Here is a 13,389-nt window from a genome sequence, read left to right as displayed (position 1 = left end):
GGGTGCTTGATCACTATTGAATCTATTAAACACCCCTGAATTCGGTAATGATGTGTTTAATGCGATATTGATATCACGTTTTAACTCAATAGATTGGAATGCGCTAAAGGTCTATGAACTTTAACATCTTGTTGGTAAAATGAACTTAAAAATGAAATACATCCTAACTACTTTCTAAATGTTTGTAAATCCAAAAATGTTGTCACTGGATCGAGTGAAAATAATAAACTTCTCCTTTGTTTTTATGCATCAAGTTAAATGTAAATTTGCAAATCCAAATGATAGGAAAACTTTATGATAGGAAAGTACGGACGGCGCCTTTGACCAATCCTCTACATATGGGGCACTTGCTCAGAGAAGGCGCACATTCTTTGCACACAACTAGGTGACCACAGGGGATGAAGACAATGTTCACTTCCTTATCCATGCAAACTTTGCATGTGCGTTCCTCTTGAAGTCTTCTTAACTGTTCCTCCATAGGCAAGTCTGAAAGATCTTGACTCGGTGATGCAGCTTTATTTGTCTGGGCCGTCAGGCCACGCTCAAATTCCATCTCTAAAGCAGACTTCACCAACGCATCTTCTGAACGGTCTTCTCCAGGACCCACAGGCGGATCAACAAATTCTCTTGAGTCGCTGTCTCCATGAGTCAATAGCCGCTCAAATAGTCTTGGAAATCTTGCTTGAATCTGATGAACAAACTCTTGGCCCTTTTCTTGCAGCAGGTATTCACATCTTGGAAACCACTTGGCATGTTCTACCCATGGATCATCACCAGACTCCCAACATCTGAGTCCACCATCGCAAGAAAAGCACTTCACGTCATCATTACGACCAACATAGTAAAAACCAGCCTTAGCCAATTGGTCTGGTCGAACAGTTATTCTTGAGGGCCAGTAGACAAATGTGAGTGACCTTTCTTCACACCGTTGCATTGCCGATACATTGAAAAGGCTAGATAAAGGTACATTATCTGCACGGTCACCTCGAACGAAGCGGCAGTTGGGGTAATGCCTCTGGTGTTCTGATACTGCACGATCTCCCGGTTCCCAGTTGCAGAGCTGGCCTCCACAACTGAAACAAGCCACTCTGTCGCCCTGGCCAAGATAGTAGAAACCAGCTTTGGCAAGCTCGGCCGGACATACTGGTGCAAGAGTCCAATTCTGAAAGGTGTCAAGGCGTTCCTGTTCCCGACGCATGCCAGGATTGTGACAAGCCGGAGGTTGCTGGTGAGACATATCCATGTTTAAGTAAACTCCTCCGTTTGGCCTGAAACGGATGTCGCAGGGGCGGAAAACTCTCATAAAAATGACATAAAAATGGGGCCACAGGGCGTGTCTGGAATGTAAATGGTTGCACATGCATGCACATAAAATGCAGAAAACAAATATTGAAATATTGAATTATTCTAAATATTATTATTATAATACTATTTTTATAAGCTCAGACATTTTTTTACCAGAATTTTATTTCAACATTATACTTTCATACATTGAAGAAATTTGAGTGAAAGACATTTACAGATGGTCTAACCAGAATAGAAAATCTCTGCAGGCTATCATGTTTTGCTCCAGGGTATAGTTGACCAGACTTTCAACTAATTCACCAACATCAGTTTTTGCATTTTTTGACACCAGTGACACACAGAGATCCGTTACAAATGTCCATATAGCGAGAATTTCAGTGATTTCGAATTCGTCACTACATTCACGCAACACATCCAGAACTTTTCTGAGGATTACGCCGATCGGCTCTTTGCCGTTAAAAAACATGGGCGTTACATCAGGCCATGGCTTTGTCAAGCCTCTTACGACGTCCATTTCATTTTTGAGATTTGTCACACGTTTGGTGTCCTGCGCACAATCTTTTTTCATATCACACGCAGCGTCGATGATCCTGTGCATCAAGCCAACCATTTGGCCTCTAAAATAATCTTTAAACATAGAGTCCAGCATAGCTCTTAAACGACACTCTTTGCCCGTGGCACACTCACACGCCGGAGGATAATTGTACCCCGTATCGCCAGAACTCAACGGGGAGTCGCTCTCCTTTAGGTTTTGCGTCGCCATTTTTTCAGCTTTTCGAAGAGTCTCCTGAATCTCCTGCAAGGTTCCTGGAATCTCCCTTGCGGTACAATCGTGCCTTGTGCGTTAATGCGCAGAAGTTTGTGGGTCAGAAGTTTGCGTCAGGTTCAGACAAACAGGACTTTCAACTTTTGTTGCAGTGGCGCAGCAGTCCGAGGCTAGTAGAGCTAGAGTAGAGCGTGTAATGTCCTGAAATATTTATCAGGCTGGGGTCCACCCACCCTGTTGTGTAGAATGTATGGAGGTTGGCCTCAGGAAAGCCATAAATAACTAGTTCCTGCATAACCAACAAGTCCTACATGTCGCCAGAGAGAAGTTTGAATCGTTCGAGTCATACACACAAGTGCAGCGATGGAGAGCGTGAACACGAGCAGTGTGAGAGGATTCCTGAGATCTTGCGACGATCTGACTGAGAAGATTCGCTGTTTAATACAGAAGAAACTCATCAAGAAGTACTTGAGCAGGTATAAAAACCTATTTTATTTGTGGATTAAAGAATAGAATAAAAAATAGCCATTTCTATAATAAAAGTATTTCTCTCTCACTATGGACAACCAATCCCATGCATGCCAAACTATCATTATCAACATATTTTTGATAAAAGAGTTCCAAAGTTCACTTTGTCCACAAAAAGGAACTTAGCCTTAATTTACTTTATGGATGTTAGGTAAATACGTTTATTAAATTGTACACATTCATTATTAATGATTCTTAATATTGTTTCTTCTCCTCTCACATTAAATCACAATTTAGAAAAAAAGAAATTAGAAAAAAGTTGATTATTTTTGTCGTTGTATTCTGTCAAATATGAAATGTTTAGTTTAGCTACTTGCACCTTATCTCGCACTTTATGACCGTTATCAGCTATTATCAGATACTATTGTCCTAACATAGACTATTGTTTTAGCTCTGGTTTAACCTGATGTGCGTCTGTTCACCATCCATCATGTGCTCTAACACCTGCAGCATCAGCCGGTTCATTGACTTTGAACTGGTGTATGAATGTGTTTATTTTATGTTAACTTTATTTTTGCTGTACATACATTATATTCTTCTAACTGTTTGTCTTTGGTTAGCACAGCTGGAGAAGAACAACAGGGAGGTTGGAAGACACAGTAGAGGAACTACAGAATAAATATGGAGAGAAAACAGCATTAAAAAGGATCAAGTCCATAGTGAAAAAAATCAGAAAAAAGAATATCAAACGTAGGAAAAAATTTATAATTTACTTTGTTAGTAGTGAATATGTTTCTCAATCTTCAATAAGTTTTACTATAACATTTACATGGTTTTGGTTGTGTATTTAATTGTTAATTTTTTTTTAACAGATGGTGACGTTCAGACGCTGAGCATTCAAACACATTCTGGAAACATGACAAACCAACAGCCTAACAACCATCTACAACGACAGCATAATAATACTAATAATAATAATAATTCTACATCATTCGGACGGCTATTAATTCAGATCCCTAATCAGCTTACCTTCACAATTGACCAGAAGAATGGTGGGACAATAGTTGCTCCAATCATGGTAGAAAAGACAATATATGGTGATGTTAACATCAGTGTGGTGAGTGTCTGATAAGTTAGTCCATAGAGTGTGGAACTTTGCATCGCTATGCTGTGTATAGATACAGCCAAAGATTTAAGCACAACTACTTACATACATGTAGGAGAATATCTAACAATGTAGATTGTGAACATTCCATTATCTGTTTATTTGGGGTTAGATGTTAGTTAAAAGATAAAGGTATTAGTTAATAACAAAAACTTTAAATCACCATAATCAATAAAATAAAATTACAGTTTGAAAATGTTTATTTACAACGTTGTTCGTCGTGAGTGAGATGTTAGAGAAATCTGGTTGCACTACGCCTGAAACCTAATCATCAACATCTAAACTAAACATTATCATGGTTTAGTTGTATTTTTCTTAAAAATGTTTTTTCTTAAAAATTATCTTGTTTAATCGTGTATTCATATTTATCAGGTTTATATTTAGAAATAAGCTAAAAATACATTTATAAAACAAAAAGAACCGGTTAATGGTCTTGTGTCAGAACACAACAGGTTATTCTAACTTTGAAAAGTGTCATACAGTATTTGATTTTGGGTGAAAATCTGGAAAACTACCTTACACATGCAGTGTTTTCGCCAACGGGCCTAAACCGTTGACCCCTGAAGTTCTGACTTCTGAAGGTCTCTCATGTGTAGATTGAAAAAATGGTATTATTTGTATCTAGCTTCGACTCTGATGTTCCCGGACTTGATCAGGGAAATGTGCTGGCCACAGTCCTCGTCAGGCGATAAGTTAAATGCGTACAGCGTGTATCCGTTCAGGAAATCATTCCTGCCGATACAGAGCGGTTGATCTTTAAGGTGTCTCCCGGTCGTCATCGCCAGCTGATAATATTCGCGTACTGCCAAACCGGCATCGAAATTAGGTTGTAGAGGCTTGGCGGGAAATTGTTGGCCGTCTACGTAGACTGCTAGGAATTCCAGATTGTAATGTTTGAACGCGAATGGATTTTTTTCGTAGGAGCCGGTGAATGCGTCGTTGTCGACCATAGCGATAACGATAGACTTTGGCAGTGTTCCTAAAAACAGATTTTCTTGATTCGAAACACGAGAGCCGGCGGGTATGGAGAACGATTTTAGACAGACCCTATCGATGGGATACTTGGCCGTGGTCGAAAGCAGCGTCTGGGCGTGAGCCAGTCTCACCGGCGGCGATACAGAAACTTTTTTGATTAATAGGGACGCCGCCACTATATGTAATTTGTAAGCCACGTCGTCGGATCTCATCAGGCAGAATTCATCCTTTGCCCGTATAAAGCGTAGCTTTAAATCCAAACCATTAATTAAAAGCTTCTGCTGAAAGAATATATCGCTGTGTATGGGGGCGAGAAGTTCCACCTCCCTGCTTCGACCGGTGTAGGTCGATCTCTTCGTCAACCCTTCGTTACGGCCTGCCGGGTCGCGCACATCCATGTGACCGGCTGTGTCTTTGTGAAACAAACCGGCGGAGAAAATAGATTCCAGCGTATCTTTACCGTAGTTGAGCAGACTTTCAAGGATACAGCGATAGGGATAAGTTCCGGAGCTTTGTGATATCAGGCGGTCGCCGAGGGTTACGTCGACTTGTGAAAACATACTAGCAGCCAGGTAGTTTATTGGACCCACCGTTGCCGGGTGGGCAATATCGGCTCCGTCAGGCCCTTTGATTTTCACCCGTAGATAGATCATCGTGTTATTGAGATCCAAATAATCATCGCCGTTGCCGGCGATAAAAAACTCCAATGGTGCAGAGTCCGATATGGCCGATAATGGGGCTACTTCTAAATAGCCGTTTTTCTCAATAACGGTCTGCGTCAGCGGGACCGTAAATAGGTCCAACTCGGACTTGATGCATTCTCCCGACATGCGGTGCAATAACGCCATGTTAGAAAATGGTTTTTCCGGCTCTCTTGATCGTCGCCTTTCGACTAACAGACGTCTTACGGTTTCTACGTACGACTGAGCGTTTATTTGGTCCAAGTGTTGTTTTCTTCTTTCCCCACTGACCACGCCTCCTCACACCCGGTGGTTTAGACATCCTCTTACGAGCCATGACCATCAGACCCGATCCGTCTTGAGCTTTATCGTTATGAGATCGCGTCAATACGTTTGAGACGACGTCGGATACTATATTTTTAGCGGCCGATTTTAGATGGGGTTTTGCGATGCTAAATCCTCTTTTTAACAGAGGTATAGCCATCCTGAACAGGCCTCTGAAAAGACCACCTAAGCCTGCTCCGTACATAACCCCTCCCCCGGCATACCCTGGTAAACCCCCGCCGGCCTGATTTTGGTAGTAGCTGACATAGTCAGCGGTTTCTCCGGGTCTATAATAAACCATTTTTTGGTTTAAAGTGTAGTTTTACGATGACTTTCCCGTAAGAAAATGGTACTTCTTGGTTTTGATCGTCCTTCAACTCTATGGTGATGTCGGTGATGTGATCCTTATTGATCGATGCGTAATGTGGGTTGTCGTATCTAGCAATGACCGCGTCGCTGCTTTTACCCGATATATGTACGCATCTCAAAAGGGGGACGTGAGAATCACCGACCGCTTGATACTGGATGATGTCTGTGTAAACGTACAATGTGTAGAACCCCGCGTTGATATCGCATTGATGAGGGGCGTACATGATGACGTTTGCGGTAAAATCTGGTTTTTTATGATAGTTTAAACCTCCGAGAGGTTTTAGCGTCATTCCTAAAATAGTGGCGAGTCTCCCCCGAAAACTCACTGAAATGTTGGGTTTCGCGACCAGAAACACCTTGTTTTTTAATTCGTCGTGATTCAATACGGCCACTGGTGCCATAAGTTGATTTATAACACGCAGTATCGCACAAATGTTTTGGTAGTAACCCCCGCTTATGTATAATTTCGTAATATTAGAAAAACCGATATTCGAGTCTTTGGAGGGTTCCGGGGCCGTATGTAGGATAAAATGACCATCTTCGTCATTTAAGTTGTACCAACTCCTAGGATATTCGATTTCGGCGAGTCCGACTTCCCATTGTCCTTTCAAGTCTATAGCTTGTGCCAGCCGGGTTGTATAGGCGGATATGCGATTTTCGGGATAAACCGACCTCGATGCATTGCACGGCAATGTGACGTAGAACCCGTGATCATCCATGACGGTCCTTCGCTAGTATGACCTGATCCGTTAAACGTCGGGGTGTTTTAAGTCCAGCAGAGTTTTTTTATCTATGTAACTATTAAATTTTGAAGGCCATCCTAGCCATTTCACTAAAACAAGCGTAGATTTCCCTTGTTTTTTCTGACCTAAAATCTTTTCCACTTTAAAAGATTTGTTTTTACTGACAATTATTTTTTGCAACTCTTTTTCATAAAAAAACCCCTAGATGACATCACTGTCATAATCGGTGAGTCTGTAGACCGGTGGTTGACGAGGGATAGCCAAGGATACGGTGAAAAATTCCTCCGTGTAGTTCTGCTCATAACCTTTGGCGAACGGACCTCTCACTTTAGAAATCCTGACGACGTCACCGACTTTGAATTTAAATACGGGTCTCTCGGTCTTCTTTATATCGCCGTACAAGTTTTGAAACACTTGACCCTCGTTTACTTTGTCGACGTCCACGGGTCTCATTCTGATACTTCGGTGATAACTGGTGTTGTACCCCTGCATAATGTCTTGTAAGACATCTATGTATCGTCGGGAATTTGTAGCCGTTAAAAATCTCCACATACGACTTTTTAACGTCCTATTAAATCGTTCCACGACGCTGGCTTTCAAATCGGTAGCGGTAGCGAAATGATTAATGTCGTGCTTTTTCATCACATCTTGAAATTGTTTGTTAAAAAATTCCTTTCCCTGATCCGTCTGCAATTTTTGCGGCACATGTCCCTCTTCTAGTATAGACTCGAACGCTCTAGTGTCCTCTGCGCCGCTCTTATTCTTCAACACGCGAGCCCAGGCGTACTTGCTAAATACGTCTATGCACGTCAGCAGATATTTATGACCGTCATTATCCTTGGCGTAGGCGATCATGTCGACGAGATCGGCCTGGAACTGAGTATCGACCCCGTACACGACCACTCTGTTTCGTTTGTATTTTATAGGCGCTGTTTTGTGTAATGTGTAAGCGTCCTCACCAGCCAGCCATTCTGAAACCTGTTTATCGCTTAGACGGACCCCGCTGTCTTTCAAGACGGCGTCTTTTAATCGTTTTTTACCCCCTAAAGAGCCTGGGTTGGAGGGCGTATAATAAGCCTCTTTCATGAGCTCCGACGCATCACGGTCACGGTCGCGGCTTTTATGATTTTGAATCCGACGTCGCTGAAACAGCCGTCTGTGACGTCGAAGACGCGATTAGAATGAGGCAGGGCCCGGTCGATTGTAGATGCGTCGTGCGATTGCCGATCGTTATGGATCCCGAGACTTTTGGCTGTCTCAGGGGACAACCCCCAGCCTTTGTCGATGATATTGTTAGCTGGACCGTCGTCGCATCCATCGTTGGACGATTCCGTGTCTTTGCGAGGGTTGATGAGGTAAGTCAGGCTGTCGGTTCCATGTTTTTTGTCGGATGGTGATGGTGGCGGTGAAGGTCTAGTGCAAGCGCAGTCGCACTCGATCATCGGATCCCAGTCTAAGCTACGTTTGATAGCCTGGGTTGGAGGGCGTATAATAAGCCTCTTTCATGAGCTCCGACATGCTGCTGTTGCATCCGTTGAAAAAGAATGACGCGTACAAGGGGTTTGAATCAATCTTTTATTAAAAAACGTTACAGGATATAATACAAGTAAAATGGATATAATAGAAGACAGTAAACATGGATATAATACATAATATAAGTAAAAATGGATATAATACAAAACATGCATACAGTGACTAAGTAAAATGGTATTAATATAATACAACATGTAAAATACACACTCTAAGTAAAAAATCGATTAATATGATACAATATGCAAAATGGATATAATAAAAATACATAGTATAAGTAAAAATGGATATAATACAAAACATGCATACTATAAGTAAAATGGTATTAATATAATAGAACATGTGAAATACACACTATAAGTAAAAAATGGATATAATGGGATTAATATGATACAGCATGCAAAAAGGGGTATAATAAAAATACACACTCTAAGTAAAAAATGGATATAATGACGTTACATACACAGACTAAAAAGTAAAATGGTTGTAACAGGATACAAAATGTCGTCAGTGGTAATCTAACCAGAAAAGAAAATCGCGGCAGGCCATCATGTTTTTGTCTAGGATGTAATCGACGTACATTACGACAATTTTGTCTACGTTTTTAATCACTTCAACAATTTTGATAGCGTCGTCCTGATCATCGGAGTCATATTCTTTTGATTTCTTCATTAGCTCGGTACAGACATCCATCACATACGTACAAGTACACAGCAGATCGGTGACCCCGAGCGGGGATTGTGATTCACACAGCATATCTAGAACCTGTTTTATCATTACAATGGGTGGATCGTTACCGGCAACACATTTGTCCGTCATATAGTCCCATGAGCTAGTCAGGCCTCTTATATACACCATATTTTTCTTGAGATTTGCTTCGCGCACAGTATCATGACATGGAGTATCGGGGTGGGATGCGTCCATAATAATCTTGCTCATGAGATCGGTCATCTGGTCTCTGTAATGCTCTTTAAACAATAATTCCATACACCACTTTAGGCTACAGGCTGCACCCATGTTGGAGGTGGTTTGGTCACTGGCCATTCACGTTGGGGAGATTTTCCCAGAGATCAACGACGTCGTAGACTATTTCCTTGCAGGGTTTGTCCAGAAGTCTCGCCCTGATTCCTTGGCGGCGATGAATGGTTCGTCTTTTAATTCGCGCAGAATAGTCCCGACTGTTCCTTGAATACGATGGGGTTGAGATTTTAACCCCAACCGTCCTAGGAGGGTAGTGATGATGGAATGAAAAGAGGGTTTAAACAGCTTGCCTGAAAGTTCGTCAAAGTGTGTGTCGAAGTAGTAGTTGGGAGGGTCAAACAGACAGGAATGTTGCAGCTGGCTAGGATGGTTAATCGCACAGCCCTCGCACTCGTCCTTCTGCTTGTCGTTGATGAGATGTTGCAGCAAAATCACGGTCGCGGCTTTTATGATTTTGAATCCGACGTCGCTGAAACAGCCGTCTGTGACGTCGAAGACGCGATTAGAATGAGGCAGGGCCCGGTCGATTGTAGATGCGTCGTGCGATTGCCGATCGTTATGGATCCCGAGACTTTTGGCTGTCTCAGGGGACAACCCCCAGCCTTTGTCGATGATATTGTTAGCTGGACCGTCGTCGCATCCATCGTTGGACGATTCCGTGTCTTTGCGAGGGTTGATGAGGTAAGTCAGGCTGTCGGATCCATGTTTTTTGTCGGATGGTGATGGTGGCGGTGAAGGTCTAGTGCAAGCGCAGTCGCACTCGATCATCGGATCCCAGTCTAAGCTACATTTGATAGCCGGACCAGAGTCGTTTTGGAGGCCCGAGGGTTCGCGGGTGATGATGTTGCCAGGAGCCCGATCGTTTTCAAAGCAAGATTCCAAGTCTATGCGCCGTCTGACCGTTTTAGCCGAGACCCAGCCGTTGTGGAGGCCCGATGGACCGCAGGCATCAGTCAGAGTATGTAGGGGTGCGTTGTCGTCGGGAGGGTCGAGAATGCTGCCGAAAGAGATACCGCAGCTGCATACGTGATCGGGTTCTGAAGCGTCGTCTTCAGCCATGGTTTATAAATGCTGCTTGGGAGGGTCGGGTCGCTGTATTTTATGATCGCTGTGGAAAAGGGGGTGGGGACGTTGGAGCGCTTCAGCCTTGATTTATATACGACGCTTGACAAGGTCCGACCGCCGAGCTTTATGATGGCTGTAGTAAATGGGCGGGGACGGCAGAGCGTACGTCCTGCTGCGTGCACATCTCTCAGGGTGGAACAGCTGCACTTTAATTTTGTTGTATCCATCATGCATGTCGCACCATTTGAACATTTTGTTGATGATTGAAAAAACACTACTCAGCAGATCCAGATCGCACCACTTGAACAAGAATTGCATTTCATACAGATCCTGATGCTCTTTAGGCAGGATGGGCCCCATTCGAGTGTTGTTGAGCTATGTCTTGTCTTTACAGCAGAATATGTAAACAGAATCATTCGGCTTCTTTTGAGTATGGTCACCTACCACACGGTACCGGACATTGGGGGTCACCCCGTCCCACTCCCCCACGTACAAAGGCTCCTCGCCGCCGTCATTCAGATCCTTCCAGACACATTTGTAAAATAGAGTCCAGTCTTTTTCAGGGAATACCACGCACGCGTCTTGCCCAGGCTGAAACTCGTCGACGCCATCAGTGGTGTAGAGCGTAACTACTCGAGTTGGTTTGTGAAATTTGTAGCCGAATACACGGTTGCTACACATCAGAAATTCAGCTTTAGTCCATTCCGAAATTTCATGGAGAAAACTGGTCAAACGGATGTGTCCTAAAGGTTTTCTCGGCGACCATAGTCAGACTTTCCATCATCCTGTTGCTCAGCCCCGCATCTGACGATTGAGGGGAGGATAAACCATCCATGCTCATGTAGCTCATGTTTCCCTTTCTGGTGGTGCATGTAGAACACACTGACCCCATTTATATACATTGCTCAACAATGTAAAGGGAGGGGGCGCAGGCACAAGCCATATAACCACACACATATAACTGGGACAAAGTTCAAACAACCGGCAAAAACATCTGTTCAAATATAACTAAAACTACCCGTCAAAATTATGATTCAGTCCTAGCTAGGTCATAGTTCAAAACTAACTGTCAAAAAACATGATCGATAGGCTAGCAGGGTCAATAGGTTAATCCCATGAACTCATACCAGGAAGTTCACCCATCAATCATAAAGGTCACCGGAAGTTCAACCTGTCAAAAGGTCAAAGGTCAAAGTCGTAAATCATTTTGACACAAGGTATCTTATAAGTACTACTACTGTCAAATGAAGCCAAAAGCTTCAAAAGCTTTTTTTAATTTAAATTTTTATGTTTTTATGGGAAAAATAAAGCACTAGTTGGATTCCTTTTTAACATGAAATATCTCTCCCTAGAATAACAGAACATCAATACACATATAGGCACAAAACAATATACTGTATAGGCTATCCATTTATAGCACTGAAACTCACCGTGTTTATACATAGCGTGTCCAGGCGAACTTGGCGTCACATCCATCTACCGACATCTTGATGCTGTTCGTGTTTGAAGGGTTCAATCCCATCAGGGAATTGTTGTATAGTTTTCCATTTCCTAATGAATCTCCTATGTGATGTCATTAAAGGGATAGTTCACCCAATAATGGAAATTCTGTCATCATTTACTCATCCTCATGTTGTTCTAAACCCATTCTGTTGTTCGAAACAGAACGTCTCGGTTACGTATGTAACCCTCGTTCCCTGAGTAGGGAACGGAGACGTTACGTCGGATGACGACGAATGGGGTTTCGCTTAGAAAGCCTGTCATCTTCGAGTATATAAAACGAGCCAATGGCAATGAAATGCCATGGGTCTGCGGAATTTGCATATGGAGAATCACTGGGGTGTCCAGCCACAGGTGGAATATTTCAACCCCAGGGGTGGCAAGGTGGCTTGCCAAGGGAAAGACACATGCTCAAAGAGGCTTACAGTGGAAAAACACATGTGGGGGTCGCCCGGAGAGGGAACCATGCACATGGAGGCACCTAGCCAAGCGCGAAAGCTGCCGGTGGCATAACTCTGGCGTTGACGTAGTCAGTGCTGGAGGAGACTCAGGGCTTATTAGGCTCACCTGAGAAGAATATCGCACGTATCCCGTCCGTGGAGAGGAATGGCGAGCAAGCGAAGACACCTGAGCAGAATCTAGTACCGGCTAGTTGAAGCGAGTACACGAGAAGAAACTGGCTCCACACGGAGATTATAGAATCTCGCGAATGTGTTGGGTGTCGCCCAGCCTGCAGCTCTGCAGATGTCTGTTAGCGAGGCGCCATGCGCTAGAGCCCAAGAGGATGCCACACTCCGAGTGGAGTGGGCCGTCACACCAAGGGGGCATGGTCGACCTTGCTGCTGGTATGCCAAAGCAATGGCGTCCACTATCCAGTGGGACAACCTTTGCTTGGAGAGAGCCTTTCCCTTCAGCTTCCCACCATAACAGACAAAGAGCTGGTCTGAGGTCCTGAAACACTGCGTTCTGTCTACGTAAGCACGAAGGGCGCGTACTGGACAGAGCAGTGCCAAGGCTGGGTCTGCCTCCTCCAAAGGCAGCGCTTGCAGGTTCACCACCTGATCTCGAAAGGGTGTGGTGGGAACCTTGGGCACATATCCAGGCTGGGGTCTCAGGATCACGTGAGAGTTAGCCGGCCCGAATTCCAGGCACGCTTCGTCAACCGAAAATGCCTGCAGGTCCCCTACCCTCTTGATGGAGGCCAATGCAACCAGGAGCGCTGTCTTCATTGACAGGAACTTACGCTCCACTGATTGCGGAGGCTCAAAGGGAGCACTCTGCAGGGCAGTTAAAACCACTGAGAGGTCCCAAGAGGGTACGAGGGGAGAACGAGGAGGATTCAGTCTCCTCCCTCCCCTCAGGAACCTGATGATCAGGTCGTGCTTCCCTAGAGAATTACCATCAGCTGCGTCGTAATGTGCGGCAATGGCGGCAACATACACCTTCAGGGTGGAGGGAGACAGCCTTCGCTCCAACCCTTCTTGCAGGAAGGAAAGCACGACACTGATCGGGCATTTC

At 44.0% G+C, this 13,389-nt stretch overlaps 2 protein-coding genes and 1 long non-coding RNA gene across 3 annotated transcripts; 1 reads left to right on the top strand and 2 right to left on the bottom strand.

The window, feature by feature from the left end:
• Positions 1-292: 292 nt before the first annotated feature.
• Positions 293-1,243, bottom strand: LOC307154223 (putative inhibitor of apoptosis; the record flags this gene model as incomplete). The annotated part of the gene is made up of 1 exon (XM_079898987.1): positions 293-1,243. One exon carries the CDS (start codon positions 1,241-1,243, stop codon positions 293-295), a length of 951 nt encoding a protein of 316 aa, XP_079755113.1.
• A 1,213-nt stretch (positions 1,244-2,456) lies between these two features.
• On the top strand, positions 2,457-3,454 carry LOC307154216. Its single transcript, XR_013820307.1, has 3 exons — positions 2,457-2,547; positions 3,171-3,289; positions 3,412-3,454. It is a non-coding gene; the product is annotated as an uncharacterized lncRNA (long non-coding RNA).
• An 861-nt stretch (positions 3,455-4,315) lies between these two features.
• On the bottom strand, positions 4,316-5,527 carry LOC307154222 (uncharacterized protein F54H12.2-like; the record flags this gene model as incomplete). The annotated part of the gene is made up of 1 exon (XM_079898986.1): positions 4,316-5,527. The coding sequence occupies one exon, from the start codon at positions 5,525-5,527 to the stop codon at positions 4,316-4,318; it is 1,212 nt and encodes a 403-aa protein (XP_079755112.1).
• Between the last annotated feature and the right edge of the window lie 7,862 nt (positions 5,528-13,389).

This window comes from Squalius cephalus, assembly GCF_949319135.1.
Source record: "Squalius cephalus genome assembly, contig: scaffold_79, whole genome shotgun sequence".
NCBI lineage: Eukaryota > Metazoa > Chordata > Actinopteri > Cypriniformes > Leuciscidae > Squalius > Squalius cephalus.
This window is presented reverse-complemented; position numbering and strand designations above follow the sequence as displayed.